The following is a 17,199-nucleotide window of genomic DNA, read 5'->3' on the forward strand; positions in this document are numbered from 1 at the left end:
CCCCCTAAAAGGAGGGTAGAACAGAAAGCACCAATGCAGGTGTGAACTGAGCCGCACGCCTGTGATCAGCAGGTGAGCACCCAAAGTCACTCACCAATGACAATATAGAGCGACTGCCCGGGCAGAAATTTTTAAGGCTACTTGCACACAACGTGTTGTTTGACCCCCCGCGTGGCATCAGTGGGTGACATCCACTCGTGTGCCAAGAACAATCAAAGAGCAAACACAAGCAGGAATAAGACCTGCTCTATTGGATAGCTGGCTCAAGCACGTATGCGAGATACGCCCCAAATTCTATGTCGGCCTTATAATGAAAATTTTATACCACAACTTAAAACTTATTTCCATGCAATACATCCTGAGGAGACTCCTAAAAAGACAGTACAACTAGAAGCACATGAGGGGCTCCAATCACCATAGTAATATATGATGCAATGAGTCCCTTCTTCTCCGCTGTAATCACAGAGTGGGCACTGATTTTTAGTGTAGGGACTCTACATTAGGCAGGTTGGGTGATTATACAAATTATGGGGGAGATTTTTCAGTGGTCCCCTTATGTTTTTAACCATGTACATTTAGTTCCCCCCATTGAAAGTGACCCAATGGGGAGAGCTTTTTAAATTGCATGGCATGTAGTACACCATAGAACAAGACTAAGACTTGTGTGTGTAACCCGAAACGTGCCGATCGTACCTACTCCTTGTATCTCCTATCCATGGTATTACTGTATTGCAGAATAAAAATTGGACAGTACCGATTTTGAGCGCTTATCATTCATGTTTTCATGGAGCGTTCTTGGTCTTGTGCTTCTGGCCCAAGCATCCTGTTTGTCCTACCCACATAGGCTTTTTTTGTGTATACACACTGGTAGAGGGAATGTAGTCAATCCTAGAGTAAGAACGACTTTTAAGGTCTTTCCTACTCCGATTTGTACATTTAAATCCCTGTTCTAAATCATATAAAAACCTATATATCTCACAGCTCAGCTTCTACTCCTTTCACATGAAAGAAAACACCAGATGGGTTTCCACATCACCATGATGGCACCAACCAGAGAGAAGGACCCACCCCCAGGGACAGGAAACCTGAGCCTAAAAATAAGCTCCTCCTAATCCGCTTCAGTGGTTTCCTGTCCCTGGAAGGGAACTTGAGTGGACTATTGCGGTCCGAAATTCAGTGGGATACATCAGAACATCACTGATCCCCCCCCCTCCCCCCATAAGTAGGGGAATGTGGGTGAGAACATTTTAGAAGGAATAACATAGGAATGGCACAAGGGAAGATGGTACCGAATTGGGAATAATAGCATTTACTAAAACAGCAAAGGGGTTACAGTCATCTAGAAGTGACTTGGCTGATAATAATGTATGCACAGATAGAGATGATATAATGGACATACAGTTATGTGCTGAACACGGCCTGGACCAGTAGGTTGTTAAATAATGGGACAATTTATTACAGAACTGTACCATTTATTTTACACACAAATATGACAGTTCTCTCGGTTTACAAAGTCTAACAAAAAAATTATGGAATGTTATAGTATCGTTTTGCATAAAATTAAGTACAGGTTGTACCTCCCAAGGGTTTCATCCACCAGTCTAAAATATCGACCGAATGGGGTTATTTTTTTAATTTAATTTTTGTTATTGTGTTTTACAATTTACCACAATCAGATCAATCCTCATCCATTCAGTCTGTGAGACAAATGATCATTTACTGCACGTAATTGATATTCAGAGGGCCCACAATGCTACTCACACAGGGACATTTATTGAGGTGCAAGTTTGTTTTCATGAATGGCTGAGCTCATTAGTAGATAAAAGGAGGCCACAGGCGAGGCGGACGCTCAGTTTAGTTCATCAAATGTGTCCTTCAGAAAAAAATAATAATTTCACTTAGGAGGAAACATTCATCTGCAGAACGCTCTGTGTCATGTCTTCCAGAACAATCACTCCAAGCAGTCACGACTCTCCATTCTGTACTTTAGCGGCTGGTGGTTGCATGAAGTCCTTAAATGGAACCAGAGCTTCCTTCAGAGCTGAACACACTTCAGAGGAGGAACACGTGATGCATTCCACCAATGTGGGGTACAGCGAAATCACCTGCGCCCAGGTGTTATCATCAACTGTAACAAAGAATAGGCGTTATATATCATACAGGAGCGAATGAATACAGTAAGATCACATACCACCGCCCAACTTTCAGTGATTTCTCACTGTGATAGTGGGAACATGCTACTTTCCTCTCATAAACTGTATAATGCTCCCTAAGAATGTGTCCTAATGTACCCCAGCATATGATACATTTTCCACTATATTTATTTCATAAATAAACAATGCTCAAATTATAAAAATTCCGACAATAGAAACACAAGTGGAATATAAAAAAGACACAGTAGCATTGAAAAGACATAACATTTTCTTATTTGCATGCAGCAGGTAGTTTACACGAGACACTGAAGATTTTCAAACATTTAGTGGCAGCAAAAAGGCTGCAATGATTTACTGCTGGAATTATAATCATGATAGGGGCCAGAAATGGAGGTTACCCTGGCTACCCGACACTAATCTGCAGGAGATTTTCTCCTTTTTCTTACACTGCCAGTAAACAGAACTCTCACTGCTCCTAAAAATAAAACCCTAATGCATCTATATATAGTCATTACTTGTGTGCTGAAAGGCTCAGGGAATCCAATGAACAGAAAAGTCCTTTTACAAAATCATGAAAACAGAGAATTTACCAGCAAGTATTTGTAACCTATAATACATACAATTATTCCAGTGATAGATAACCTATGAAACGCTAACAGCACCGGAGGCAGGACAGCTCGGGGCCCTTCACTAATCACTGTAATATAGCCCCTGTTCACACCACCAGCACCTGGAGACGGAGCAGCTCTCCTGCTTAGAGCACAGTGTGAATGGCGGATATCTCAGTGGTCCCCAAACCCAAGTGCCTTCTGCTGGTCCCTCTAGACTAGTAATTTCCCCTGTGTATCATTAGTAAATTCCAAATGATAACTAATAATGACCCCAAGTAGTCTCCCCCAGGTGCTGCTGTATAGGTTTTGGAACAGGATCGAGCCAGCGGCATTAATATCCACTACATGGGGAGGTTCCATTTGATAGATAGAGAGACTTGATACTGGCTGGAAACAGCCAATTAGCAGGGTTATTACTGGCAAACACCAGCCTCCTATAAGCTACTATACTTTGTGATGCCAGTACTGAAGATTTGCTTCAATATTTTGTAAGAATAGTTTTAAAAAGGAATCAGAGCTCCTACATGCTGTCTATAGAGAAGGTGACAATGACAGTGGTGAAAAAAAGTGTTTAGTCAGCCACCAATTGTGCCAGTTCTCCCACTTAAAAAAGGAGAATGGCCTGTAATGGACATGAAAGGTAGGACCTCAACTAGGAGACAAAATGAGAAAACAAATCCAGAAAATCACATTGTCTGATTTTTAAAGAATTTATTTTCAAATTATGGTGGAAAATAAGTATTCGGTCAATAACAAAAAGTTCATCTCATTACTTTGTTATATATCAGTGGTGGCGAACCTATGGCACGGGTGCCAGAGGTGGCACTCTGAGCTCTTTCTGTGGGCACCCAGGCCTTCACCCCAATTTAGAGTTTGCCAGATAGGACTCAAGGCTTTCCTTGATCCAATACAGCCCAGGACGTGCCAAGCTCTGTGCTATTTTAAAGCAACATCCTTGGCTGCCAGGACTACAGGAGGAGCAAGAAGGTGTGGATAGAGATGGATTATTGTTGGAGCTCCTGCTCTGGGTTACCTGATCCTTCCTCTTCAGGGGACCCTGGTGGGAAGCTACAATCCAAATTTCTCCATCTTTCAGTTGTATTGGTGAACTCAGGACGCCAATACAATTAAAACCTGTGATACAGCAGGTTCCAATAAGTTACTGCTTAAATTGTCATGTTGGCACTTTGCGTCATATAAGTGGGTTTTGGTTGTAGCTTGGGCACTCGGTCTCCAAAAGGTTCGCCATCACTGTTATATATCCTTTGTTGGCAATTACATTCCTCTCATCTTTTTTAAGTAGGAGAACTTACACTATTGGTGGCTGACTAAATCCTATTTGGTACTGTGATATAACTATTTACTAATCTTGGTTCAGGTCCTGTATCTATTTAGTAAGCTTGCTTTCCTGCTGTCTTTGTAGGAAGATTGGTTTTGGTGATGCATCTTTCTAGCAAGTGTGTTTCTGGTAACATATCTATGTAGTTGTTTTTGTACTGTCCCCATGTAATGCATTTAGTTATGTTATAGTTTATAGAGTCCAAAGTCTCTTTACTGCCCAGGGTCCACTTTGACACTTACGTCCCCACACGGTCAGTGTGAAAGGGGCCTATGTCCAGCCACAATATTGCGGCAGTGTGAAAGTAACCATAGTTTATGATGGTCTATACAGTACTGTAGGTTCTGAATTCCTGTGCCCAAGAAATGGAAAGACACTGCTACACTACTATGTCACTTATTTTTTTTAAGCAGCACCAAGATTATGGTAAAAAACTGCTATAAAATAGGTACTAGAGAGACAAAAGATCAGATAATTACATAGTAATTACATCTTACGATTTGTTTTTGTTCCCCAATCTGGAAATAATCTTATTCTAAGAGTATGTATAATTAGAAATGCTGTGCATTCGAATTTGAAATGTGCAACCTCCGGGACTTCACTTTGGGTGGTAGTAGGGAGCCAGGTGAAGTTTGATATTGTATATTTCACTAACAAAGTAAGCCACACATTTGATAAAAACACTATACACTGTATAGTGTTTATAGGAATCTGTCACCAGTGAAAAATACCCCTCTGTTGACAGGTTTCCTCCAACGTCTACGACCCTTCACAATACAAGTTTTTCCAAGAATGTATGATAGGGAATATCTCCAATAAGTAATCACTTGTAACCCTGGCTGACAGTACATACTAGCAATGTTTGAGCATTAGAAATGGTTAACTACACATTGTGAAACACTTTTTATACTGCCATCTCGAAGTATTGCATCAATTTTGTATCTTGGAGTTATCGTGCTACACTAATTTCCAAAAATTACATGTCCAAGTAAATAAGGATAACCAGACCAACTATATCTTACATATTCAAGATCTTAAAAGGGTATTCCCACGAAGACAAGATTCTTAAAATGATATAAGTCCAACCTGTCTTTATCAGTCCTGGTGTTGGCATTTTGGCTGTGCCTAGATCCGACCATAAACTCCTGACTATGGTCGGCAGATTCATCTGGCATGAATAGCTTCTATTTTACTGCAGGGGGGGGGGGGACAGTTGGCAGAGAGCACAACAGACAGAGGCACTGGCACTGGACTCTTACAAGAAGGAGCTGCAATTTATAATCCAACCCCATCTGTGGCTTTTCACTCTTCCTGCAGTCCAGGAAAGATGATATTACTATAGAATACTAAAGTGACACTTGCCCTCAAACTTATAAAAGTGACTCATCTCAGGCAAAAAAGGGACTCTTCTCTGTTCATTTATCTACAAAAGTCATATGCAAACAGATGAGATTTGCATATGTATGGACAACTCCTTTAACAGATATTCACACTAAAGGATCATTCTGTCCATTTTTTTATAGATGGTGCGTGTACCTTGTGCCTCCTTAAAGAGGACCTGTCACCCCATTTATCGGCACTATGAGCTGCTTACTAAAGTAAGCAGCTCCTAGTGCTTGATCAAACGCCGCAGTGTTAGAGTGATAGCGTTACCGGAAACCTCCGGTAACGCTATCAAACACTGCGGCGGGGTACAGTGTAATCATCGGACAGCTCGCAAAGCTGTCAGACGTATTCATGATGGGTGGGCGGTCCGAGGCGCTGCCTCCACCCCGGACCGGCCCGCTCGCTCCATAGGTCGGCATTGACTGCCGCGCGCTAGGCGGCAGTCACCGCCGCTAGTCACGCCCCAACCCCGCCCCCTCATGAATACGTCGGACAGCTTTGCGAACCAAACATACCTTGAGAATGCTGTAGCTACACTGATGCAGAAACATATATTGTTTAACCCCTGGACTGACTGGTTTTGCTAAAATTATGATAATGAGGCTCTGTCGCTCCTGTGGCTTCCCAGCACTCTCCTCTAGGGCACTACTCAAGTCTTGTCCTGATGAGACTAATCACTGTGTTGTCCCTGACAGGCAGAAGTAATCAATTGCTGCACCATCCCCCAGCTGCTGTGTAGGAGTCATCCAGCTCAGGTTGATTAGTCCTGTCTGGACAGTTCCTGTGTACATGGAAGTAATGTGTTTATTACAGCAGCACAGAGCTTTCCCAAAATTCAATAAAATACATTGGTCCAGTTAGGAAATTGGGAACAGTTCATTTGTTATATCCTATTAAAATATATTGTTTTTCTGATACAAACAGTATTTATCTGCACTGGATAGAATAGACTAGATAGAGTGAAAGCCCAAAGCTGCTGTGACAGTGCATGCCAATACATGAGTGGGGGGTAAGAAAAATAGCAAGATTTCAAGTCATGCACTATGGTGACCCCGTCACAGGAAGACGGGTGTGATGAATCTGTAGCCTGAGGACGTCTGAGTCACTAACCTTGAAGGTCACACAGCCTCAATATTGCTTCATCAAATTCTTTCAATCTCCATTTCCAACCATTTCATTCAGTTTTAATGGTTTTTATTTTAATAAACAGATCCGCAAAAAGATACAATTTTTACAGGGAAAATTGAGTATTTATATGAATTCATATGCCTGGTGGAGTGATTGAAAAGATTTATCATCGTATCCCAAAGCTATACGTTGTCTAAATTAAACATAACCAGGAGTCAATGTAATTTAAAAGAGTTTTCCAGCCTCAGAGTATAAATCCCTCTACCTCATAACATTTCTTTGGTGAGGGTAAGCCCAGACAAACACTATTTACACAGCGCTTTACTGGGAGGGCTGCCAAATTCCACAAGAATCACTGTACAGCCTCTTATTTCTATGGCTCCTGCTATAGATACAGTACAGTATACATAACACTTTATCCAATATATTCATTTCTGTAACATCCATATGAAATTATTAATTGATTGTCTTTCACTACCTCACACATGTGATTATGAAAACAAACCCCAAAATGCACAGATTGAAGGATATCAGTCCCAGTATCTGACTTTTATAATACTGTGTACTGTCAGAGAGGAGGAGCTGGAGGTTGGGGGCGTGTTTTATGATAATTTTCATACTGTCCAATCAGCAGCAGACAATGTCAGATAAGCTGCTATGGAGTACACATTGGGGGTCACTTATCATATTTCCCCCATCTCTGCGCTCTTTTAGCGCCTGTTGGAAGTCCATTTTTTTGCACCTCATTGGTCTTTTATCGTTTTGGCTCTTTGCATGATCAGGACTGGCATGTTATTGCATAATTATTTGTGCCCATATAGACGCAATAGTATAACAAATCAGAAGCAAACATCTGTAAAGAGGCACAATGTAATGACAAATAGGCGCAACAACGCACGGTGAATTGAGACATAACATTCCAAGAAAACGCTAAATAGACACAAAAACACCCATGGCAAGGAAAAAAAAAAAAGATAAATGACCCCCATTGTGATCTATGCTCATCAAGACAAAGTGTTCAGAGATTGTCACGAAGAAAAAAAAAGGTTTTCCCATGGAGGAAAATTCTCAAGTTTAAATCCCCTAGTAATGTTAACACAAAGATTATTTTTAACCCTTTACTTCAAAATGTTACTCAGTGTTATTCCTGTTTTAGCTCCTATAACTCAGTGATGCACAGTGTAAAATTCCAGGGTGTGGGCTGGAACTCTCTAAGCAGACACATTATGAACCCTCTAGTTCTGTGAGCTGAGAGTGTGGTTAGATTATCAGGGTACAGGTTTATATACACTTTCCTTTAACTTATGAACATTGTACTATTATCTGACACACAGAAAGAGATGAGACAGATCAGAGATGATGAGATCCATGAGATGCCTATGGCACACAATGACTCAGTCAGCTCTCCTACATCTCTGCAATTCCACAACACACTAGATCTCCGGTGCCTTCCTGCTGTGCCTCTTCAGATAGAGAACTTATCTGCCTGTAGCTTGTAGTTGGCAGTGTCTGTGTATCAGTGATAGCTCCTTCCTGGACTGCAGGGGGCAGGGCTAGAGTGCAGGGAGCAGAGAGAGAGAAGCTCAGCTCCATGGCCCTCACACAGAAAACCAAGATGGCTTTCCCGACCCCAAGTCCGAAGTTACAGGGTCATGTCTAGGGGCAACTGAAATTGTGTACACCACATAACAGTGAATTAGAGAATGTGTTATTTTGTTATCCTGAGTACATTTAAGAAACTTCATGGAAATACCCCTTTAATGCAATGTAAACACAAATGCAATGTGAATGCCATGTTTGTGCAAAAGCAACGCAAATACTTTTACATTGTGTTACGCTTCCGTCTGTTTAGTGGTAATTTCACGCTTATGTTTCCATCGAGCTTACATTCACATCGCAATTGTGTTCCCATTGCTTTTACTATGAATAAGGCGTGACTGCCGAAACGCGTAGGTCTGGATGTTGGTCTCTTTGGATATGTGTTCAATGTTTTAATCCATGCCTTACATTCAATAAAAGAAGATTTCTACAACTTATGCCTCTCAAGTCTGTGAAGCAGTGCCGGGATAACTTCTCTTCTACCACATTGCTTTTACGTTGCATTTCCATTCACATTGCCTTTGGGGTAACATTGAGTTCATGCAAACATGGTGTAAATGCAATGGAATATTAGCTGAACGTAAACGCAATGGGGGAGATTTATTAAACTGTCTGCAACAGTATTATTTTGCACTAAAAAAAGTGTCTGCACCACACTTATAAAGGGTTTTAGATAGAGCTAAGACTAGCTCGACAAAAGAGGCGTGGCCTGTGAAAAGGCCCCAAAAAGGTCAGTGTGCAAAAAAATACTGCTGACCTGGCAGTGTATTTCTAGTGTAAATAGGAGGTGCAGAGTACGACTAGACCGTCTTATACTGATTCATCACCCAGCACCAGACACTTACTGTATATACTCAAGTATAAGCTGAGGCACCTAATTTTACCACCAAAACTGGGAAAACCTATTGACTAGAGTATAAGCCTAGGGTGGGAAATGCATTGGTCACAGCTTCTGAGTATATAGCCCGCCCCCAGTGGAATATAGACAGCCCGCCCCCAGTGGAATATAGACAGCCCGCCCCCAGTGGAATATTGCCAGACCGCCCCCAGTGGAATATTGCCAGACCGCCCCCAGTGGAATATTGCCAGACCGCCCCCAGTGGAATATTGCCAGACCGCCCCCAGTGGTATATTGCCAGACCGCCCCCAGTGGTATATTGCCAGACCGCCCCCAGTGGTTTATTGCCAGACCGCCCCCAGTGGTTTATTGCCAGACCGCCCCCAGTGGTTTATTGCCAGACCGCCCCCAGTGGTATATTGCCAGACCGCCCCCAGTGGTATATTGCCAGACCGCCCCCAGTGGTATATTGCCAGACCGCCCCCAGTGGTATATTGCCAGACCGCCCCCAGTGGTATATTGCCAGACCGCCCCCAGTGGTATATTGCCAGACCGCCCCCAGTGGTATATTGCCAGACCGCCCCCAGTGGTATATTGCCAGACCGCCCCCAGTGGTATATTGCCAGACCGCCCCCAGTGGTATATTGCCAGACCGCCCCCAGTGGTATATTGCCAGACCGCCCCCAGTGGTATATTGCCAGACCGCCCCCAGTGGTATATTGCCAGCCAGGTCCGGATCCAGGTTTCAGTGGGCCCCTGGGCGATAGAGCCTCTGTGGGCCCCTTAACAGTGAACTTATGTAGCGACATTAGAAAACAGAAATTTAAAATACCAAAACACATACGCACAGCTATACAGCATATATACACACACACCCAGTATATACAACACATAGGAACAGATATACAGCATATATACACACACATCCAGTATATACACAACACATACGCACAGATATACAGCATATATACACATACACACAGATATATATCATATATACACACACATCCAGTATATACTCCCCTCAGCTGGATGTCACTTGGTCGGGACGTGGTGGCAGGTGAAGTGGACCGCATAGGAGACGGCGGTAGGGCCGGATGTGAGGCACTCGGCTGGGTCCGACAGAAGGCGAGCAAGCCGGGCCGCAGGTGAAGCAGGCCGGGGAGTGCAGGGCGGGCGGTCCGGGGAGCGCAGGGTGGCCACATGTGAGGTGGGTAGGGCAGGGCAGCTAAGGTCCTTCAGCAGCAGTCAGGGGAGGTAAAGGGATGGGCCGGGAGTGGGATGCCGAATTATACTTTGTCCCCGGGCCCACTTCCTATGCGGCCTGCAATCAGCGGCGAACCTGGGCCCTGTATTACGGCGCCACATCGTCGTGGTGGGCCCCTTTGGAGCTCTGGGGCACTGCCACTTGCCCGGGTCAGCCAGGTGCTGACGCCGGGCCTGTAGCCAGCCAGCCCGCCCCCTGTAGTATATAGCCAGCCAGCCCGCCCCCTGTAGTATATAGCCAGCCAGCCCGCCCTCAGTGGTATATAGCCAGCCAGCCCGCCCTCAGTGGTATATAGCCAGCCAGCCCCTCAGTGGTATATAGCCAGCCAGCCCCTCAGTGGTATATAGCCAGCCAGCCCCTCAGTGGTATATAGCCAGCCAGCCCCTCAGTGGTATATAGCCAGCCAGCTCCTCAGTGGTATATAGCCAGCCAGCCCCTCAGTGGTATGTTGCCAGCCGGCCCCCAGTGGTATATAGCCAACCAGCCCCAATTACTTTATAGCCTGCCAGCCAGCCCTGTGTAATATATAACCCGCCAGCCCCCAGTATGCCCAGCACAGTATGACCTAGAGCCAGCGCACATAAAGAAAGAAGAGGAGCTGCCCAGGTTTTTTTTTTTAATATACCAAAGTGTAAGCTGAGTGGAGGATATTCGAGTATATATGGTATACAAATCTGGGACAGAATAAGACTGTCTAGTCGGTACAAGTTTGATACATAGATATGTACAGAACTGTTTCTAAGTGCCCTACCAAACACTGGTAAAAGCTCGGAGGGGGTAAGCAAGATGACTACATTCCTTATATATCTTTGTAAAATGATTGAACCTCTCGCAGTGTCTTACTTAAAGGAAATCTACCATCAAAATCAAGCATGATAAACCAGCAACACTTACTTATAGATCCAGACACTGGTAAGCTGCTCCCTCTTATACATTGCCTGCTGTACTATCACACAGAGGGAAGTGCTTCAGCACAGTGTAAAAGCCTTGCAAGCTACAGCATGGTGGGGCTCTGGTAACACCAGGAGGAGGCAGAGGGAAGTGCTAAAGGAACAGCAGGGAGGGTGAGGCAATGCAACAGCTCATGAAGCCAGAATACAGAGGGGTTCTGGTAACATCCCCCAGAGCCTTCCTGGCTGATATATATATATATATGTATATATATATTTCTAAAAGTTTTTAAAGTCACAATGCCTGGATCTATGAGCAAGTGTCCCAGATTTATCATGATTGATTTTGATGGTAGATTTCCCATCCCCTTCCCGCCGCGGCCCTTTTTCGATTTTGCGTTTTCATTTTTCACTCCCCACATTCAAAAATCTGTAACTTTTTTATTTTTCCATGTACAGAGCTGTGTGATGGCTTATTTTCTGCGTAACAAATTACACTTCAAAATGGTGGTATTTAATATTTCATGCCATGTACCGGGAAAAAAATTCCAAATGCAGTGAAATTGGTAAAAAAAACGCATTTGTTCCGTATTCTTGTGGGCTTGGATTTTACGGATTTCACTGTGCACCCCAAATGACATGTCTACTTTATTCTTTGGGTTGGTACGATTAAGGGGATACCAAATTTGTATAGGTTTTATAATGTTTTCATACATTTAAATAAATTAAAACCTCCTGTACAAAATTTTTTTGGGGAATTTTGCCATCTTCTGGGGCTAATAACTTTTTCATACTTTGGTGTATGGAGCTGTGGGTGGTGTCGTTTTTTGCGGATTTTGATGACGTTTACAATATTATAATTTTTAGGACTGTACGACCTTTTGATCACTTTTTATAGAATTTAAAAAAAAATTTTAAATGGCAAAAAAGTGCCATTTTCGACTTTGGGCGCGATTTTCCGTTACGGGGTTAAACGCAGTGAAAAACCGTTATCATATTTTGATAGATCGGGCATTTTCGGACGCGGCGATACCTAATGTGTTTATGATTTTTACTGTTTATTTATATTTATATCAATTCTAGGGAAAGGGGGGTGATTTGAATTTTTAGGTTTTTTTATTATAATTTTTTTATTTTAACTTTTTTTTTATTTTTATTTTTACTATTTTTCAGACTCCCTAGGGTACTTTAACCCTAGGTTGTCTGATCGATCCTATCATACACTGCCATACTACAGTATGGCAGTATATGGGGATTTTACTACTCATACATTACCATGTGCCGACAGCACATGGTAATGAATGGGTTAACCCGAAGTAGCTTCGGGTCTTCGTGACGTCACGGGGAGCGCCGCCGGCACCTTTGCCGGCGGTGATCAGCAGTAAAACACCCGCGATCGGTGCTGGGTGTTACCGGTAAGCCTTTGCTGCAATATGCAGCAAAGACTTACCGGCTATGGAGAGGGCTCGGCCCGCGAGCCCTCTCCATGTACCGGGACCCGTCATGTGACGTTCTATTACGTCACATGTCGGGAAGGGGTTAAAGGGAAGTTGTCTGTAAATACTGACCTAGTAAACCAATACCAGTATGTTGGCAAACAGCTTAATACCTTCCAGATATTTTTTCTTCATGGACCAGTGTGTTGGCATCATCCACAAAAACAGCAACTTTGAAGTGAGATGTAAAATAGTTGTATAAAGCCATTGAGGCGGGGTGTTTGGATCAGAAATCAAGCTCTCCCTGACTTCGTGTGCCCATAATGATTGATGCCCCTGGCCAGTGCAGAACTCTCCGCCCCTATGACTTTATAAGACCAGTTTACTTCTTACTTCAAAGTGGATTTTCCAGATGAAGCCACCATGCTGGTCTATGAAAGGAACATGATATGGATAGTGTTTGACAACATATCATGGTAGTAGTTTATTGGGCCCATTTCTGCTGATAGGTTCCCATTAATAAACCATATCTCCTGCATTACTTACCATTCTCCGGATGAGTTTTCTTAAGCGAGTCAATAAGAGTGCTGACAGCTTTTAATACAAATATGATTTCCGTTACACGTTGCCTGAAAAAGTCAAATATAAACCTCCATTACTTAATGTGAACTATATTATACAATTCTGCACAATATTTGAAGGAATTTCAAAGCATTTAACAAACATTTCAATATTTATGGCTATGCAAACTCTTTTCCCCCATATACAATTTCTTAATTTTTGCATTCAAGGTTTGCCTTAAAATCAAAAGATTTCTCAGAACAGAAGTGTGGTGTGTGTATTCCTGGATCCGGAAAAATAAATCATACCAAGAGGCTACAAGTAAGACAAATATGTGCATACCTTTTCTCCATTAGTGTAAGCGTATACATCAAAAACTAGGGCAATGTATTTCTATTTATAGTCCCCTGTACACTACTGGTACCACCACATATTTTTTATGTTTTTTTTTTTTAATTGACTATATTTAATTAAAGAAACATACCGGGTTAAAATGATGAATTGTTACACCTAGTGCAGAGCCTCAAGGGGAAGAGCATGACTTTCCTAATGGATGTCTCTAATAAAAATTCACCTTTGTTAAGTAAAGAATAAAATCCCTGTGTATTTATTTCCTAATGATGAGAGCCAATATTGGGACCGATTGATCATTTCCATAGTATTGACAACAATCGTTAAGAATTACATGCTCAGTCACCGAGTATTCTGTTATGACATTTTATGCTTGGAGTTTTACAGACTTTAAAGAAAATCTACCATCAGAATCCATCGACACCTACTCATATATCCAGACACCATGACTACGGTAATCTTCTCAATGTATATTTGTTATCCATGGCCTCCTTTTTTCTAAAATGATTTTGATGGTAGATGATCTTTAAAATGTTCTGTTATAGGAGTTCTGTGGTCAATAAGTGAGGCCGTCTCCACTGACCCATCCAATGCTTAAGGAGGACCATTCTTCATCTTTAGCTACACCTACTTTTTGAATCCTTTATTAGCCATTGTTCCACTGATGATGGTGCATTGAATCCGTTTTCTCTAGCCCACTCCAATCCTAAATGATCAATGTTAATCTTTAGCTCTCCACTAACACAGATTATTTAGGAACAACGGGGGCCAAAGAGATAATTCCAGTTGCGTCAAAATCTTTGGATGGGCACCTTTTAAATGATGTAAAAAGCTGGTGTTTATGGAGGTGGTGAAAAGCCTTCTCTCTCTTTAAAGGGGGTGACAGCAAAAAAAAAAAAAAAAAAAAAAAAAAAACCCTTGTGTAGGCCACTTTTTAAGCTTTCCACGCATACCTTTCCTGTCTCCCAGTAATCTGATCATGATTTCATAGAAAATAGCATAATGCTGTTTTACTACTTGGGATAATGCGGTAGACCCCTTTAAAGCCTTTACCTAAATTGACTTCAATTAAAATGTCATTAAAGATAATGGGGGAAATTTAGCATTAGTCCTATGTAGCTTCTTGGCGTATAACTGTCGCAATTTTGTGCGCAAACATCGTTTTTGCTGGTTTTTCAGCAAGAAAAAAACGCAACTTTAAAGTCACGCAATGGTGGAAAAAATACACCGCAGAGTGTGCTACACCACATTTATCAACTGAGAATTGTCAAAAGAACGCAAATTTAATTGCAAAACTACACCACATAGGAGGTGGTGTATGTGGGTTCATTGCTTCTACAGGGGGGAGATTTATCTCAAAATGTCCACAATTTTAACGTTTTTGCTCACTTTCGAAGTTTTTGCTCAATTCTATGTTTGAGGTATCTGTGCAAAAACATTGCAGAAAGGCAGAAACTGAGCAGATGTTAAACATACGTGCGACTCTTGCAGTCTATTCACATAGGGCACACACAGCTTTTAACAAGACATTTAACACTGCACATACACCGGACTATAAATCCGACTGGTGGAAACTTCTCAAAATCCTGCCTAATAATAAATATTCCCCAATTAATCATGTACAAAATATAACAATGTGAGATGCACCATGCTCCTGCACATAGATTCAGTGATGGTGGCATAGTTCACCCCGCCTTCACGGTCCATGTGCTGTACCCACACAACACATATGCAGTGAACCAGAAGTGTACTATGCCAGCTTCACACAACAACCCTGCTGCCCCTGAGAGCTCTGGACCAGGGCAAGTACAGCTCAATAAGTACCTGGGTTCAATTTAATGTGACAGACTTATGCATCCTATGCACATGGAAATGGGATACTGCTGGAGTCACACACAAGAGATTCTTACTTCTAGGCTTCATTCCCATGGCTGTGTGCTCATCCAGACTGGATCCCAGGAGAGCAAAGAGGAGGAGTCAGCGCTCTTTTGCCCTCTTCCCTCCATAGGCAGACGAGTGATCACGATTGGACAAGTCCTATACTTAGCGCCACGGCTGCTCGACTCTGTGTGCTCACCGTGCCCGGAGCCACTGAAGGCTAAGGGGCCATGATCTGGTTGCAAATCATGTGACCAGGTCACGGCCCCGAGTACGTCCATGTGAATGAGCCCTAAATATGGAATTGTGCAAACGCAGAGAAGCCTCGTTATACAGAAAGATGATTTAGCTAGAAATAAGGTGCAGTAACTAACTAACCTTGGTTGGTAATTGTGTAATGAGAAGCACAGCGGCATCTGAAGAAAACCAGCTTTCCTAATAATTTCTGCTCTGTAGCAGTACAGTACAGAAAGGTTTAAAATTGCTGATTTAAGTGTGTTGTTAGTCTGTGTATATTTTTGTGTGTATTCTGTGTATATTCCAGGGAGTGAATTCTCATAAATAGATTACATCTGGAAGTAGCACGATGATCTTCAACTTAGTTATGGCGACAGAACAGTAGGCAGATCACCAACATGAGAAAACATCTAACTGATTAGTTGTAATATTAATTTAGCAATATGTGCTTTCTACATTCTTCATTGTTATCCTGTAACAATGTGTTGACTTTGCGATATGAAGGCTTGTAAGCGGTTTTGTGGACTGCTATGTATTATCTCTCAATGTACGCGCATGGGAATACATTCAGATGAAAATTTCCACTGCATAATTTATTTCCCGGATGCATCTTGAGTACCCATAGCAGGAATTCATATAAAACCCATCCATACCTTGGCAGAGGACATTTCCCGCTCAGCCGTTCATCATCTATGTAGCGATGGAGGACATCTTGGGATCTCTTCAATAGCACAGAAAGTGCCATTCTGGAAATATAGCCTTCCTGTGGTGTTGTTACTTTATTGCTAAATGAGAATTGAAGCAACGTCTCAAAGCACACTTTGGAAAACTCTTCTCGCATCCTAATGTCTATTTCAGCTTCTGCAAAACAGACACCAAGGATTTAGTGGCAATCAGAAAGAAAACCAACTCACGATCTACAATTATATGAGAAATCAATTACATTTGCACTAGGGGCTGAGAGTACTAGAAAGGAATTGCAATGGAGCCATCACACTGTGAAAAGAATTCAGACGACCCAGCCCTTGGCAGACAGACAGAATGTGGCTGGAAATCAAACTTGTTCCTGATCTACATTTCTAAACATGTTTGCTACTAGGCATCAAGATAATACCTCATTTATTTTCCCATATCAAGAGGTTTTATGTATTCAAATATCATAAGTGTACAGAAATATTTTTTTTAATTTCTTTAAGGAAACCTGTCAGCAGAAATCGACCTCGTAAACTGCTGCCAGTTTGTAGCTAAATACCATCCAGATCATGTTTCATGACCCAGCACATTGACATCACCCACAAAATCAACTTCAAGTGAGATGCAAACTGGATGTATGTCATGGAGCTGTAGAATTTAGTACTTAAGTGAAGCTCTCCCCACCTCAGAACTCCCCCCTCACTGTAAGCAAGGGGTCCTATATCCAGAGCGGTCTGATAAATGTCAGTCACAGCCGAGGCAGGGAGAGCTTGACTTTAGTACTGAACTCTCCACCTCCGTGACTTTATACAATTTACATCCCACTGGAGGA

General features: G+C 42.3%; 1 protein-coding gene across 2 annotated transcripts in view; it reads right to left on the reverse strand.

Annotated features, from left to right (window-relative positions):
- Positions 1-1,451: 1,451 nt before the first annotated feature.
- MON2 (MON2 homolog, regulator of endosome-to-Golgi trafficking) overlaps positions 1,452-17,199 on the reverse strand; it is a 75,893-nt gene continuing 60,145 nt past the window's right edge. For both annotated transcript variants that reach the window (XM_072146488.1, XM_072146487.1), the window contains 3 exons: positions 16,328-16,535; positions 13,194-13,276; positions 1,452-2,128 (listed from right to left, as the gene is read on the reverse strand). In XM_072146488.1, the coding sequence (XP_072002589.1) occupies positions 1,965-2,128; positions 13,194-13,276; positions 16,328-16,535 (455 nt within the window). In that variant the 3' untranslated portion in view covers positions 1,452-1,964. The remainder of the gene's footprint in view (positions 2,129-13,193; positions 13,277-16,327; positions 16,536-17,199) is intronic.

This window comes from Engystomops pustulosus, chromosome 4 (assembly GCF_040894005.1).
Source record: "Engystomops pustulosus chromosome 4, aEngPut4.maternal, whole genome shotgun sequence".
Classification (NCBI taxonomy): domain Eukaryota; kingdom Metazoa; phylum Chordata; class Amphibia; order Anura; family Leptodactylidae; genus Engystomops; species Engystomops pustulosus.